At 37.7% G+C, this 17730-nt stretch overlaps 1 protein-coding gene across 4 annotated transcripts in view; it reads right to left on the bottom strand.

Moving 5' to 3' along the window:
• Positions 1-17730, bottom strand: part of UNC79 (unc-79 homolog, NALCN channel complex subunit) — a 263893-nt gene that overhangs the window by 200850 nt on the left and 45313 nt on the right. For 2 of the 4 annotated variants that reach the window (XM_047795599.1, XM_047795600.1), the window contains exons 3-5: positions 16201-16505; positions 12309-12479; positions 3207-3299 (exon numbers count right to left, since the gene is read on the bottom strand). In XM_047795599.1, the coding sequence (XP_047651555.1) occupies positions 3207-3299; positions 12309-12479; positions 16201-16505 (569 nt within the window). Of the gene's footprint in view, positions 1-3206; positions 3300-12308; positions 12480-16200; positions 16506-17730 lie in introns of those variants that run through there. The other 2 variants (XM_047795601.1, XM_047795602.1) reach the window with 2 other exon arrangements.

The following is a 17730-nucleotide window of genomic DNA, read 5'->3' as shown; positions in this document are numbered from 1 at the left end:
AGCCAAAACCCCACCACATCCAGTATGTCACCAAGCTCTATCAATTCTACTTCCTAAATAGCTCTCAGATGTGTCCACTTTTCTCAGCTTCAATCAACCCTGACTTTCACATGGCCAGACAAATGCAATGACCTCCTCATGGGTCAATCTGTATCTACTCTGGCTCCTTTTTAATCCAATGTCAACAGCAGCTAGGGTGACACACACACAACCACTCAAAGTCCTTCAGTGTTTTTCCACAGACTTGAGATAAACACAGGACTCCCAAACAGAGCTCACAACATCCTGCAGGTTCTGGCCCCCCGAATTCCACAGTATCGTCTCACACCAGGCGGCCCTCACTCTGTGCTCCAGCTACACTGACCTTTCAGTCCCACCTGCTTGCCAGGCTCCCTTCTAATACATGAGATTCCTCTACCTGGAAATCTCCACCCCTTCGCAGGCCTTGTTAATGTAACTCATCTATCAGTCCTCAGACCAAAGGTTATGTTCCCAGAAAAGCACTCCCTGACCTCTTCCATAAAAGAAAAATCCATCATAGAATCATGTTCATTTTTCAAAGCACTTGTCACAACTGGAATGTCTCCCTCCACCACATGATAAGCTTCACGAAGAGAGGGAAGAGGTCAGTTCTTTTGCTAATCATAGTGTTCCCCATATCTGGCACATGGCAGATACTCAGTAACTGCCGAGTATGTAATTCTCTAGAATTAGGACTTTCTTAAGCCATGACTGAGTTCTCAAACGAAGTGCTTATGGATGTGTGTATATGTATAAATGAATCACTTTGTTGTACAGCAGACATTATCACAACATTGTAAATCAACTATACTCCAATAAAACTTCCAAAAGCGTGATTTATGTGAATATGCCTAATCTTCCCAATTAGACATAAGCTCCATAGCAAGTTGCATTTCAGGGTGGTTTTCACAACACATAGCACAGAGCCATGTACACAGGAGTTCCTCAGTGAATTCCTGGTACTCGATCAAGAACTGTGCTCCATCCAAACAGTTACAAGGACCAAACTGCCACTTGCTGTCTTCCTCAATAAAAGTTCAAAGGATATGGAGTTCCCATTGTGGCTCAGTGAACGGAACCTGACTAGTATCCATGAGGATGCGGGTTTGATCCCTGGCCTGGCTCAGTGGGTTAAGGATCCAGTGTTGCTGTGAGCTGTGCTGCAGGTTGCAGAAGAGGCTCAGATCCCATGTTGCTATGGCTGTGGCTTAGGCCGGTGGTTACAGCTCCAATTTGACCCCTTACCTGGGACTTCCATATACCACAGGTGCGGCCCTAAATTTTAAAAGTTCAAAAGAAAGGAGGCGGGGGGAGGATTCCAGTTGTGGCTCAGCAGGTTAAGAACCTGACTAGTATCCATGAGGAAGCAAGTTCTATCCCTGGCCTTGCTCAGTAGGTTAAGGATCCGGCCTTGCCGTGAGCTGTGGTGTAGCTCATAGACATGGCTCAGATCCTGAATTGCTGTGGCTGTGGTGTAGGCCAGCAGCTGTAGCTCCGATCCAGCCCCTAGCCTGGGAACCTCCATATGCCATGGGTTTGGCCCTAAAAGGCAAAAAATAAAAAATAAAATTAAAACTAAATAAATGAAAGTTCAAAGGATACTGATGTTTCACAGAGCCCCCTGGTGGACAACACCTCACTTCTTAACAGTTTCCCCCATCACAAGATTAATTTGAGGTCCCAAATATTCTTATCATAGAATAGCTGACTATAAATGTTCCCTCATGAATAAAGATTTACAAAGAATAGAAGTAACTCTAACCTATCACAGTGGTTTCCCAGTGAAATGTTCAACGCCAAGAAGACAAGGACAGACTGTAGAAATCCATGTTGGCTATTTATTGAGCAGTGTTTAAGATATGCCAAGTCGTTCTGCTAAGGAAGTACTTTACGCATACTTAGCTCATTAAATCCTCACAACAACATTTTAAGGTACTACAGGAAGAATTATTCCATTTTATAGATGAGGAAGCTTAGTCTTAGGGAAGTTAAGGAACTTGCTCAAGGTTATGCTAATGGGCGATTTGCTCTGAGCTCAAATGTGAACCCATATACCCCAAACCTAAAAGCACGTGATTCAACCAGACCTACTTTATTGCCTCCCAACCTAGAAATTAGGACCAAAGCCACATCATGCGACTTTAGTTAACTACTTAACTAATTAGATTCTAAATGAAGGGTTTTTTTCAGGACATAACATATAATAAACATAAGTGATATTATGATGGTCCCTTTAGCCAAAGTGAGATATGAGACATAATTTCCCCCAAAATATACATTGTAGATAAACTCATGTAATAAGAGATTTCATATTTAAAGGAAGATACTCCAGACTAAGAAGATTAAGATTTTGAAATGAAAAAAATGGTTTTCCTCATCTTGAGTGAAAAACTCAATTATTATTCATGATGTGGAAGGTTGAAAACAGTACCACCAAATTTGTTCACTCTCCAAATGAAAATAAAAACTGAGTTCATATCTTAGCATGTGACTCCAACAGTCAGCCCCCTTTAGGTCAGTTTCCCAAAGTTCATCTGCAATTACCCTGATGAATGGAAACCAGAGCATATGAGATTAAACCTGTGCAACATTACTAGGAATCAAAGAAACGCAAGTCAAAACAAGACATTATTTTTCATCTGTCCATTTCTATACAAATATTATGATAATACTCAATGACAGGTGACAGTGTACTTTCATATGTAATTAGTAGGAATACTGAAATGTTTTTCAAGCCCTTCAACCCATCACGCCCTCTTTTATGAATTATTCTAAGGAAATAGTCAGAAAAGCAGTAAAAGATTTATGTGCAAGTATATTTATGTGGCATTAGAGTAGGAAATCCGCAAAATATTCACAGTGGTTTCTTTAATTGTTAGAATTGTAGGTGATTTTTGTATTTCTAGCTGAATTATCTCTATATACTTATATTCAAGCAATGTCCAGTCATTGTTCTAAAACTGCATTCTCAAACATTCTAAAAATATTCCTAACCAGCAAGATTACTGCTAATACAAAAGACAAAGGAAATTTATGTCAACTTGAAAGTCTGTTTTCTAACACATCTCCAGTTGTCTATTCACCAAGAGACGTTCCTCTCACATGAGAATTTCTAGCTTGCTTATTTGATATCTTGTTTAATTATTGCTTTTAGAATTAGTAAAGTCACCCAAATTTCCACTTACCTGGATTGGATGTGTACTGCATTGCAATCATTAGCATGGATGATGCAGAGAGATTAACATGGGCAGGAACGCCTTCTCTCCTTGAGGAGCCCACTGAAACCGAAATTGTTTTGATTAGACACCATTTATATATATTCATATATATTTAGTTGTTACTTTGCATAGAGCACAAGAGCTGAGAAGAAACTTGAAAAACAATCCCAACTAAATCAATAGAAGTTTTGCATAAATAAAGCCACAGAATTTGTCCAGGCATAGAGTAGTCATCATCAATGGCCAACATTTAGTGAGAATCTTCAAGAAGCAAGAATAATGCCAGAACATAATGGAATGGCTTTATCAGAACTGTAATTATATGTGATCTCTGTTTCCAAGATGTTTATATCTAGGTGGAAAAGAGGAATCTTCCATGTACCAAATATAAACTCATGTTGAAGATTATCCCAATAAGAAAGCAACTAGAATTTTAAATGTATTAAGTTGAAGAGATGGAGATGAAATCTTCTACTCATAATGGGTAACTTTTCATTTTGTTACAAATAACAAATTTTAAATTGTGTATTATAAAAAATAGCGTATTAATTTAAAATTATCTTCAGCTCTCACCAATCATTAAACTATTTTATTCAAACTTTCACATGTGATTTCATCGTCAGCATCTTAACCACCAGGACAATTGCTTTTTTAGTTTTTCTAGAGCTTACCATCTTCACAACCATCTGAGTTGTTTGAAATAAAACACTTTTTGAATCTTTGAATAACGCTGTTCCTGGACATTATACTCAACACAAAGCCAGTTGGTTTCTTCAAAATGCATCTTATAGCAGTATAATTGTGATCTCCATGTTCGAACCACTTACATACTGCTTTTAAGACATCTTTAAGTGGCTTGTTTACGATGACATCCAACACAGTTTTAAATTTCTTTCTCTTTCTTTTTTAACAGAGTATTTCAGGTAACCTCTATAAGAATTCAAAACTAGCGTTGATGGAGGTCATTCAGAGTAACACGTGATCTCCAGAATACTTATCATTCTTGACACAGTAACTGAGAGAGGGCCCACATAGGAGAAACTTTATAAGGACTCAAATGTAAAATGAATTCCTTTTCTTAGGATAATGGCAGAAATAGCAGAAACCTCTCCTTATAATTGGGCTCCTGTGGCAAATTGTCAAGAAAGCATGAACAGAACAGTATACAGTGAATATAAACACCTCAAAAAGTCAACTCTCAATTTCTAACACATAATGCAGGTCATCAATACAGACAAAAGAAAAAAAATCTGCTTTGTTTTAAAGCATTAAAGTACAATGAGTGGGAACAGTATCTCACCTACCACCAAAAGAATAAGGCACTGTATCATAAAACACATGTATAAAAGATGCATTAAAGCACTAACAAAAAGTCTGTCACATAATACGGAAGACCAAAAAAATTTTAATATGATTTTTTTACAAAAAAAACTTTGAGCACCACAACGAACAGTGGCCTTTATGATAGTGTTAAAGAAATAAACAAATAAAACAGATCTCTAAGTTCCATACATCTGAGTTCGCTTTTATTAATCCCTTGCTGTTGGGCTGTTGCTAACCTACCAAGCAGGTGATATTCAAGTACATAAAATCAGTTTGGCAATACAATATAAATAAGCAGTATTAATTATACAAAGGGGAGTTCCCATTGTGGCTCAGTGGAAATGAATCTGACTAGTATCCATGAGGATGCAGGTTCGGTCCTTGGCCTCACTCAGTGGGTTAAGGATCCAGCACTGCCGTGAGCTGTGGTATTGGTCACAGACATGCCTCGGATGCCACATTGCTGTGACTGTGGTGTAGGCCAGGGGCTACAGCTCTGATTAGACCCCTAGCCTGGGAACTTCCATATGCCGCAATCGAGGCCCTAAAAAGCAAAATAATTATAATAATTATTATTATTAATATTGTTATAAAAAGATGTGAGGATCAGTTCACTGCTCTTGGATGTTGAAGTTGATTAATTAGGAGTTCCCACTATGGCTCGGGGGTTAAGAATCCGGCTAGTATCCATGAGGATGCAGATTTGATCCCTGGCCTTGCTCAGTGGGTTAAGAATCTGGCCTTGCCACAACTGCAGTATAGGTCGCAGATGCAGCTTGGATCCAATGTTGCCGTGCTTTGGCGCAGTCTGACAGCTGCAGCTCCGACTAGACCCTAGCAGCCCGGGGAACTTCCATATGACATGAGTGCAGCCCTAAAAAGACACACGCACACACACCAAGTTGATTAATCAAATGTGATTGATCAAGGATGAAAATCTTGGAGCCATAGCCTCAAGAACAAGACTCAGTTGCTCTCAAACTGTAAACAAGGACCTTATTCAAATTCAGCTTTTGGGGACCACATCTAGAAAGGTCTAACTCAGTCGGTTTGGAACAGGAAAGCTACATGTTTAATAAGGACGTCAAGGGATTATGATGCAAGCAGGCCTTGGAACTACATTTGAGAAGTACTACCAGAAGGATGAGAACAAGAAAGGAAATACTCAGAAAGGCATCCAGGTGTAGGAGGAATAATTGCATGCCCCTTGTGTTCTTTGTTTTTAAGGGGGAAAAAAAGCAAAAAGAAAGTGTAATCTTCAATATACTCAAGGAAAAATAATTATATGTATACTATATCTAATCCACTGGGGACAAGTGTTTTCACCTCTGTTTGAATTCATTTCAAACTTTAAATTATAGGTATTTCTAAAAATGAAAATTACTATTAAGGGAGGCTGAGAATCATTGTGCCTAAAGGCCTTTAAAAATGGGAGAGATGCCCAAATGTCTGGGATGATTTAAATGCAGTTTATTTGCAGAACAGCCCAAATGGCTCGGTGACCTTTGAATGTCCCTCCTACCCCTACAAATCCACGCTTTCCCTCAAGGATGGTCAGCCACAAAGCCAAGAGTGTTCCCCTGGCTCAAACCCTCAGAAACTGGCTCCAATACCTCTATAAACAGACGCTGCCTTGCAATTTCTTAGCCTCCTAACAGACTGACCAAAATCACCACAATTCTAACATAATAAACATGCAGAGGCACACATCATTTATTGAATCTTGTTAAAAAGGCATGAAGTAAACAGATGTGCAGCTTGTCCCCATGAGAGCGTCTAAGGCCAAAGATACACACAATGGAAGGAAGCAGAGAATTAATCAAAATAAGAAAATTTTACGTTTAGTATTGTGCTCAGGAAATATAATTAAGTTTTAAAACCTATCCCCTGATCCTCCCAGCACCACCAAAACATCCATTACCACCATTCCCTCCCTCCTCAAACAATAACAATTCCAAAATCTGTTCCTGCATTTTATAATTCCTGATGTGCTACTGTGTGTATGCTATGTGCTATCTTACACGATTCTCATCCCCAAAGAAAAGTCATTTTATAAAAGAGAAATGAAGTTTTGCATAAGAACACCACCCTAATTATCAGGACTACAGCCTAAGTCACTTGACTTCATAGCTAATGCTCTAGTCACTTATTCCTCCATGGAGTATGTTTTTTCAGTATCTCCTATGTACCAGGCATTGTTCTAAGCCCTGGAGACACAGCCACAAACAAGAAAGGCAGTCTTTGTCCTTATGGAGCTTAAATGCCAGAGCTGTGCTGTCCAATATGGCAGCCACATGTGACTTTTTTTTTTGGTCTTTTTGCTATTTCTTTGGGCCGCTCCCGCGGCATATGGAGGTTCCCAGGCTTGGAGTAGAATCAGAGCTGTAGCCGCCGGCCTACACCACAGCCACAGCAAAGCGGGATCCGAGCCGCGTCTGCAACCTACACCACAGCTCACGGCAACGCCGGATCGTTAACCCACTGAGCAAGGGCAAGGACCGAACCCACAACCTCGTGGTTCCTAGTGGGATTCGTTAACCACTGCGCCATGATGGGAGCTCCCACATGTGACTATTTAAATTTAAACTAAAACTAAACTAAATTAAAAATTCAGTTCCTCTCTCTCACTAGATACATTTCAAGCACTCAGCTGCCACATGTGGCTAGTGGCTACTCTGCTGGCTTTTATTACATTTCCATCATTGCAGAAGGTTCTGTGGACAGCACTACTCTAGAGGAACAGGCAAACAAATACCTGTGAAGAAATATAAAGCAGGGCAAGGGGCCAGGTAGAGAGCAGCAGGTCTTGTTCTAGCTTGAAGTTAAGGAAAGGCCTCTGGGAGGATGTGATACTTGAGCTGAGACCTGAAGAGAGTGAGAAAGCAAATCATGTGACCATTTTTAAGAAGGGCTTTTGAGACAGAGGGGAAAGCCTGGAGAAAAAGCAAAAGCTCGGTGCCTTTATGAAACTGCAGAAAGGCCAATGTGGACCGAGCAGAGTGAGCATTAGCAGAGGCAGTGATAAAGTAGTGAGGTAGGCAGGGGCCAGATCACAAAGCAGAGGGCTTTGTGGGCCATGGAAGGATATTGAATTTGATTTGCAGGAGGGATGGGAAGCTACTAGACAGTCCTGAAGAAGGAAGTGACGTGATCAGGTCCACATACTTGGAGGATAGCTCTGGTTTTTTGATGGAGAGCAGGCTGTAGGAGGGTTAAGAGTAGAAGCAAGGGAGTTCCTATTGGGACTCAGTTGGTTAAGAACCTAACATAGTCTCTGTGAGGATGTGGGTTTGATACCTGGTCTCAGTGGATTAAGGATCCAATATTGCCACAAGCTGCAGCGTAGGTCACAGATGCAGCTCAGACCTGGTGTTCCAGTGGCTGTGGTGCTCTGATTCAACCCCTAACCTGGGAACTTCCATATGCCTCAGATGCAGCCTTTAGAAAAAAAAGAGAGAGAGAGGCTAGAAGCAGGGGGACCATCTCAGAAGCTATTGGACTGGTTCAGAGAAGAGACAGTGGTAAGAAGTAGTCTGAATTGAAATACATTTAAATAGCCCCTCTAGCCTAATACTTTTTTAAGGGGTAAAAGTAAAGGAATCATTTAGGAAGAAGAAAAACATTCTGATGCCAATTCTGCCATATGACAGAACTATTTCCTGTGCTTTGCCAAACTGTACTGCCTGGATTAGCAAGTGGCCTCTGTCTGTGAAAGCAGAGGTAATTGCGTTCCATGAGATAGGGTTTGAGTTTAAGATGCCTATGTGTCAGAGGGTCATATCAGTTCCACATAAAGGGACTAAGACACAATGACCCTGAAGTCTGTGCAGCACTAAAATATGTGCAAGGATAGGAGATTAATGAAAAGTCTTAGAGACAGGATTGCCCATCAACACTGCAGAGGTGTTCTGTCTGGTTTTATGAGATCAAAATCTATTATAACACTTACTGTTGTTACACAATACACTATAGGTGGAAAAAGTCCCAAGCCCCAGCAAACGGCCCCCTATTTCAAGCAATATTTAAGACGACAAAATTTCAGTCCAACACGTGATTTTGAGCAGAATATTGGAATTAGTTGCAATAGGATTTGACACATCTGGCATTTGACTTTGTGTTTGGTCTGTTGTTATGCAGTGGCATAACATCCGACCAATATTCCAAGGCCGTTCCCAGATGTTAGCTCATGGTCTTCACAACAAATTTTGGATGTAGACAGGGGAAGTTCTGATTATTCACAAATTTACAATTAAAGAAACTAAAATTCGATAAGGTTAGGAGATTTGCCAAATAGTCAAGGGACTATAATTCAACCCTTCTGAATTCCTATTCTAAAACATTTCCCCCAACTCAAAAATAAAGCTCGTAAAAGATGGTAAGATCTACTTTATAGAAACAATCATTAGCTGATAAAACAGATTTTATGTATAAAAGATTATTTAAATATCATCAATATGTTCTGTTGGTGTTTTACTGACTTTATCATATTTACCTATTAGTTTTTAGAAGATCATAGAACATAATACACATCCTCTGTAGCAGTAAAACAAAAAATGATACAGGTCCAATGATTTGGAAGGTCAATGAAATCATATCGTTGCTTTTAATTCATTGTAAAGATCTAAATGAACTTTTTTTCCTGAGGGTGACTTCTGAGGAAATTTAAGTTGGAAAAGAAACTAGATGAGACTGCATAGTTCAGGATACCAAGATACCACTAGAAGAATCTTTCACCGATTTAATTGTTTGGCTTTATTATTTTCTTTAAAATAATGTAGCCTACATCAATTAATCTCCATTTAAAACTTGCTTTTTTGCTTCTCTGCCAAAGTATCAACTTCGCAACATCCATATTTCAATTTGGTCCACAAATCACAGAACCTTTGTGGAAAGAGAGAGGTTTCCACGGTGAAATGCAAATGACTTTTTCAATTCTTAGTAACTCCTTTAATATATATTTATAAACAAAGTCTATTGCACACATTCAGAATTAAAAAAAAAGTGTATCTTAATATGTATACAAGCAAGGAATTAATAAGAAAGGTTATGTCAAAGGAAATTTTTATAATAAAGTGAAGTTTGCTCTGCAGCACCTCGAAGGAGTTATTTAAAATGAAAGTGCAGCACTTGGTTTATTGACAAAAATGACATAAAAGTCATAACTGATATAGATGCAGGGCTCTTAAACTGAAGGAACTGAAATACTTCATTAGGTCCCCTCTCAAAGCTCAGAACTTCACCTTCTAGGTCCCTAACAATATAATCATTTAACATCTGAAAAACTGTCTAGGTTTTACATTTGACCCTGGAAATATCATATCAAAGAGGTAAAACATTTTCATCTTAAAGGCTTTATCAAGTACTCAGAAAATGCAACATCCTTTGCCCTAACATCTCAGGCCTGAAATAAAACTATTCTAAAAGTTAAATGCTCCCCTCTTGTTTTGGTCAGAATTTCTATGCACCGAAACAACTTCCAAAAATAAAAGCAACGTGGATGCAAGCAACAAACACACATTCCCACATCAATTCAGTTTGAGATGACTAATCTGTAACTCAATTCCCTCCATCTTTGGATCTGTGTCTTTTTATCTACTTTGTGAAGGAACAAGTAGGGAGGAAAAAAAGAAGAAGAAGAAGAAAAAAAAAAAACCACCTGAATCATTTAATAGAATCTGACTTTAAAGGTTAGTACCACAATTTATTTTCAAAGATTTAAACATGATAACAACTGAACCATCTCTCTGGTGATGAGAAATGAGAAAGTCAGAACTAAGACTAAAACCAGAGCAACAAAATAAATGAAACAAATCAGCATTTGCATCAGAGAAAGATGTGCCGCTCACATAAAATAAGATTGATGTTATTTAACCTAGAATTATTACGCCAAAAATAACCTTAGAGATGGGACATTTTTTTCCAAATCTCTCCTTTACAGTTTTTTTAAAAGTGGAGTCCTAGAGACAGAAGGGACTTGTCCATACCTTTAAACAAACACCAAGCTACTCTACTAATGAACATTAAAATTCACACAAATTTTGTGAATTCAATTTAGCATTTTGTTCTCCTCAGGTGCCAAGGTTCGTACATTTAAATAAGATTCCAGGGTGACTACCAGGCATGTTTTGGGGTCTGTTTCTAATTAATTAGAAATTAATAACCAAGGGTGAAGAAAAAAATTTGCCAGCTGTCACATGCTTGGTCACTCTTAAGTATAACTTCAGAGACCTGATATACGCACCACCCCTCCCAAAATTATTAAACGTATTTCTAAGAAGGAAGGATATAGTGAATTAGACTCATTAGAAAGATGCACCCTCACCTGCTATTCTTAAAAAAAATTCCAATGCCTAAGTTTAGCAGTTAACATACTTATTTAAAAAATATGACTATACAAATCTGAGGCGGTAGCCATTAACAAGTCCTTGTCAGCAAGGTTATATAGAACCAAGAAAGAGAAAAGGCAAATATTCTATTATTTGACCATTATAATCGGTCTGATGGTTTTTCTAATCATTATATAATTTAGACAGAAGTCAGACTCTGTTTAAAAGACATGAAAATTACAATCCCATTGCTAAAATTAAACTCAATTATAAAATACATAAATGTAGCTCAGAGGTACATATTTTTACACTGTTATTACAGAGCGATGACTTTAATAAAACATAAGTACATAACATTAAAATGGTGAAAATGATCCCTACGAATTTAATGTGACCAATAGTTATTATTACAGAACGAGTCAAGGGAAGGAAAGAAGTAAACTAACACTTATTGAACACTAGGCATTTTGCTACCATCCTACCAGTGTTCCAGTTAATCATCTCAATTATCACAACAACCTTATGAGGCAGCTATATATCATTATTCTTATACTACAGGTAAGAAACTGAAAGCTTAGGTAACTTGCCTAAGGTCACACAGCTAGTTGGTTTCAGAGCTGACTTAAATCTAGATTCGTTTGACCTCTAAACCCATAATCTTTTCAAATTATTCACTGAAATGCAGATTAATTATCCATGTCTTAAAAAAAAAAAAAAAAGCTTTAGAAGGATTTTTATCATTAAAAAAAAAGCTTTTTTTCTCTCTCTGTTAACATGTCTGGAAAGCCTGCAGAATTAAGTTTATAAAAGTGAAAAAGAATTCAAATCAGTTGCATGTTTATAACAGTACCTTGCACATTAGTTGCAAGCTTTAGCTTTTTGCAAAGTGTTTTCATAAATTTTGACTCATTGCATCATCACAACACCCTTGTGAGGAAACGCTGATGTTATCACCATTCTGGAGATGAAGTTTCAACTATGTGAGCAGCCCAACAGCCCACAGCAGATGACAGACAGAACTGATTCTATCCATTGCTCTTTCCGTCACATCCTATTCCCTTCAGATGCAAAAGGTAAGAACTTCTACTTAGCTTTTGCATCTGAGGCAACACTTCTCCAAACCTTTTTTTTTTCTAAGAAAAAAAAACACTATAATTTATAGGTAGGAAACATACACTGTGTCTTGACATATTCTCTCTTCCTATCCTAGAAGATCAAACTATATGAATAAAACAATCCTAAGGTATAATTGTCTTTCTTTTCTTTGTCACCATAACAATCATGCTGAAATGACTAAATTTAATCAAAGCACATGTATATAGAAAGTGATTCCATTATAATCCTGGAAATCTACAGCCTAAGACAGCAAAAGCAATTTCCATTCATACAACACATAAAAATAATCTAAGACTGAACTTACGTATAGCCATTGGTAGAAAAGATGTGCTAAGATATTCAATAATATCCTTGTGCAGAAACGGAGGGAAGGTAGCTAAGGTGGATATCATTGTGTAGGGCAAAGTACTCAGAATATCATCATTGAGAAAGGGGAGCAAACACGTAGTTGTATAAAATATTGACTGTCCAAGATCTACAAAACAAAAGCAAGTAATCAGTCACTGAATGTTCTGCCATTTAACCCCAAAAAAGGCTAATTTTACACTTTAAGTTTCTAAGAACTGGTTTATATTATAAGTGACCATCACTCCCTGCCTATTAAGAGTTCTGAAACATACTGCTCTGTATAGTACATACACAATATTTAACAAATGACTGCATTAAGAAATACAAATACAGTGACTCTTTTACAATATGGGCCTGAACTGAATGGGTCCACTTACACATTGATTTTTTTTCAATAAATATAGTACCTGTGTCTTCAATGTGCATATATATATATATTTTTTTTTTTAGGTTTGCACCCATGGCATATGGAAGTTCCCAGGCTAGGGGTCAAATCGGAGCTACAGCCTACACCACATGCCAGATCCGAGCCGAGACTGAGACCTACAACACAGCTCATGGTAACACCAGATCTTTAACCCACTGAGTGAGGCCTGGGATCAAACCCACATCCTCATGGATCCTAGTTGGGTTTGTTAACCGCTGAGCCAAGAAGGGAACTCTCACTGTGCATATCTTTAAATCTGGGGGAAAGGTGGTGCTTGATTAGAGATCATAATATGTGGAATCAAAAGAACTAGGGTTTGAGTCCTGATTCCACCCAAACTGTTTCAGGTACCTGCTCTTGGATGAGTCACTCATCAATTCCTTTGTGTTTGAGGCAGATAGAGTAGCAGAGATTGCAGATTTTTGACTATATTGGAAGGGGGGTTAGTGCCATTAATCCCCCGAGTTGTTAAAGAGTCAGTCATATCTATGACATGAGCTTTTCCTCAACTCTTTATCCATCTTCAGTAATATTTGGTATTCATATTACTCCTTGATTTCATAAATTAAAAGCACTTTCCACGTAATAAGGAATCCTAAAATCCCTCCAGCATTCTTACCTCCATTACATTTTACACAGATAACTGTGGCACAAAGATGTTAAATTATTTTCCCATAGGAAGTTTTAGAAAAGTCAAGGACAGGACAGGAAATAAAACCAGGCTATTTCTGTTCCATCAACCAAACAATCTTCCTACATCTGGAGACTTGGGCAATGAGGTAATCTGCATCTTCCAGCACAGTGGCAGATTTGGCATGCATCAAAGAAAGGAAACGGTAAACTGATACTGTGTGACCCTGTGCGTTTGGTTATCACTTATTGCGGAAGGCTGTGCCACCTAATAATAATCTTTCTAACAACATTTTAAAACGGTATAGGAACAGTACCTACCTCACTTCATTAGAAGGATTGTTAGGAGGTTTAAATGAGAAGAATAAACATAAAATGCTTAACATAGCACAAAATGTGTGCTCCATAAATAATTGCCATTATTATGATTATTAATACTGTTACTATTATCACCTGCACAAGGAGTAAAAAATAGAGGACATTCAAAAACACCATAACTATTTAGCTTTAGAATGCATGTAGACAAAATCCCATCACATTAAATGTATCTCTCAATATCTCTGGACCTCCCAAGTGCACAGCGCATCAGCCAAGACTTGGCAATGAAGACTTGGATCATTTTCATACCCATTACAAAAGAAAATTATTACACTTGTTTGTTTCGTAGATTTACTTTCTTAGTGCTTTTTTGACGTCTGATGTTAATTTCTGTTTATCATTAGAAATAATGTGGCACCTCAGCCAGCACATCAACTGAGAGCAGAGAATGTGTGACCACACTGTACACTGGGGAGAGAGGGTCAGTCAACCTCGAGCTCAAATTGAGGAAATGGGAAATTCCCAGGTGTTTTACTAAGAACTGACTGAGGCTGTGCATAAAAAGACTTCTCAGCTGCATTTTCACCTAATTACAGAACACTGGCACTGAAATATTTTTCATATGAGGAAACCGAAGGCTTGGAGAAGGGAAGCGATGGCCCAAGTTCACCTGAGAGTTAATAACTAAACTGCAACAAAAATGCTATTCTGTTGGGTACACCACACTGCCCCACGTGAGGACAGTCTCAAGCCCCTAATGCAGTGGTTCTGAAACTCAGTGTATGGAAGAATCACCCGGATAACTGGTTAAGAAGTCGGATCCTCAGGACCCACCCCTTGGTCATTCTTATTCAGAAGTTCCAGCTTGGGAACCAGAACCCTATGTTCCAAGTACCTTTAGAAACCCTGATGTTGTTCAGATCACACTTAGTGAAACAGTGTTGTACAGTTTTTGAACCTCCAAGGGATGATCTAGTGAGTTTTCCCTAACTCCTAAGCTCTGTTATGCTAAGAGGAGAGGGGAAAGTCACAAAATTGCTATGGGTGTAAAAGTAAAAATACAAATCACCTCCAACCCCAAAATTGTCACTATTGACACATTAACTGCAGTTAAATGGGCTGTGAGTTACCACACGGAATGCTTTTATCTGAAGCAAGGGGCCCTAACAATGAGGCCAGTAGTCACAAAGGAAAAGCACTACAAGCTCACCACCACAGTAAGCTCTGGCAACCTCACATTTATAGAATCGTTTCCTTTAAGGTCTTAGCTGGGATAGGATCACAGTAAAAGTGACTAGGCTTAAAACAGCTACAAAATTGAAATATAAGCAAACTCACAAGTTTCTATGCTTTTTTATATTCACTGTAACACAGAATTGTAAAGATAAGAATAAACAAATTAATAATTATCATTTAATTTTTATAAAAGTATATTTAAAAAAATTTTTTAAGTTGGGAACACATCTTACTAAATAAACCATTAAGCAGTCTCTTAGGAGAGTTAGTCATAATTAAAAGGAAAAGTAACCCCCCTCCACCCATCCATTTCCCAAATTCCAATTTTCCTGCACAGTGAAACTTTAGTTATCAGACATCCATGGACCAAATTATCAATGCTTTAAAATTAAAACAACTGATGTATTAAAAGCTCATTTTCTGCAAAAATCCCTTTTCTTATTGTATGGTTTTTCATTTCATTCTCCCAAATATAATACTTAATACATAAGCAGTGGATATTATCATGCTCCTTTTTATGGGTTAGAATAGTTTAGAAAACATGCAAGATAATGAAATCTACAAAAGACACAGAGTAGGACGGGGAATAGTTAAGAAAAGAAGCACGCGCTTGGGCTTCTGTCATAAAACACCACTAATACAATATAGCATATGCCACACATGGCATATCTATACTATACATGGCGCCATACACTGTACCACTTGGCCAACACTTTGTAATAACTACTGATTGTTAGTTAAACTCGAAAGAGTTCTTAGATATGTCTTCTTATCTAAACCTCCTGAGTTTCAAGACAGGAAAAATGAGTCTCAAAGAGATTCTGTGATTTGCTCCCCCAAATCACAGAAATAATCAGTGGATTTGAGCTGCTCTTTAAGCTCTGCCTCTTACATTTTTCTTTGGGGGAGCAGATTTTTAAAACTTAACCCCCAAACATGATTTCCACCAGACTCTCCATGATAAGCAGATCAGGAGAGAATCGGTAAGTTCCTTTTATAATCTTATTCCTTTCTAAGCCCATTCCCCCCAATGCAGACCACTTGGATAATATCCCTCTGACCGTAATACAGCAAAAAAAAAAAAAAAATAGATAGGAAGGGAAACACCATAATTAAGTTTCAGTATAAGAAAGACTTTAGCCACACAAAGACCTTCAAGCAATTTATTACAGTAACAACAGTCTCCAGCATCCATAACATACATGTACATTTTCAAAGATTTCAATTAAATGCTTACCATGTTGGCCATGCTGTAGTAAAGGAACTAGATCCAGGAGAGTCACCAAAGTCACGTAGAGGCCTTGATAGTCCAAAGAAGGGTAGTCTGACAAGTGAGCATCACGACTTTGCAGGCCACGTTCAGAGGGAGCATCTCGCAGGACGCTGTAAAGGAGGGAGCGAGTAACAGTAGGGTTGATGGAACTGACCTGCGGTCTTAGAGATGGGGTGAGTGGGAATGGCACAGGAAAAAGACACATGGTCATGGGCACTGTCAAATTGGAGGCATCTTGGTTTTCCTTCTTCCCTGTGCGGGACAAAATGCTGTTGGGGGGACAAAGAAAAAAAAGAGACAACAAAGACACAAAGAACAGCACATTACATTGAAATGACACTCTAAAACAAATAATAAAACACCAGATACATCCCACATAAGATGCAATTGCCACACCAGCAGCATCTACAAATCTAATATGGGTTGCATAGCTTCATGCTCAGAGGTACCAATAATGTTAAGGTTCCTTTTGTGGAAGTGTGGAAGTTGCATTGCATCTCATGTGTTATCTGGTTAGTAAGGAGCAAAAATATAAAAATGCATGTTTCAGTGCCAAACCCATGTTTTACAGTTTATCGATTTGATAAACGAGAGGTTTCCTGGAGGGAAAAATGATGGCTTTTCTAATGAGTTAGGGCTTTTATTCCCAATTAAAAGGAGCTTTCCAAGCAAAGGAAATTTTCAGCAAGACTGTTTCAATCAGGTAAATAAAAACTTGCAAAATATAGGTATGGCACTTGCAGAAACATGTTTTAGCAAAGAATAAACATGTGTGTTTATTAAGAAAGTCTTAAAAATCACATGTTTATTGCATCAAAATAATGTCTATATGTATATTATGATACTGTTTCATGACATTCTGTCAGTATCATTTGAGATAATGAAGTTTAAACAGGCATATGAATTTAGAAATAATACATATTTCTAAAATGTTAGCTAAACTACATTGGAAAAGCTAAAAATAATATAGAGTAGATGGTCCATAGCATATGTTTGTGAACTAATGATAATGGTTATTTATGTTTGTTTTTAAAATTTTGCATGTTGGGGAGGAAAGATTTTATTTTATGAATACAAACAGTGGCTTATTAAATAGTTACCTTCAATATTCTAAAGACTAAGCAAGCAGTATCTGTCATATAGCTACACATCATACAATAAAATCTCATACATTACTGCCGCTACTTACGTTATTATTCAACAAAACTCACTAAAAACTAAAGGAAAGATAATTTACAAAGTTAAAAAAAAGTTTAATGGGAATAAAAATAAACCCCTAAAAATGAGTTGGCTTTCTTTTAGCATTAATTTTTAAATAAAAACCTTTTAGTAAAAGTGCTAAAGCAGAAAAGTCATTAATTTAAAAATAGAAGAAATGACTGCTTAGCCAAATGTTTAGGTTATTTAAATTAGGTTATACTATTTAATCATTAAAGACAAGAGCTATACATTATAATGATAATATCTGCTGCACTTACAAAGTGCTTTTATATA

This window comes from Phacochoerus africanus, chromosome 9 (assembly GCF_016906955.1).
Source record: "Phacochoerus africanus isolate WHEZ1 chromosome 9, ROS_Pafr_v1, whole genome shotgun sequence".
Taxonomy (NCBI): Eukaryota; Metazoa; Chordata; class Mammalia; order Artiodactyla; family Suidae; genus Phacochoerus; species Phacochoerus africanus.
Note: the sequence above shows the minus strand (reverse complement) of the source record. Positions and strands in the feature narration are given on the sequence as shown.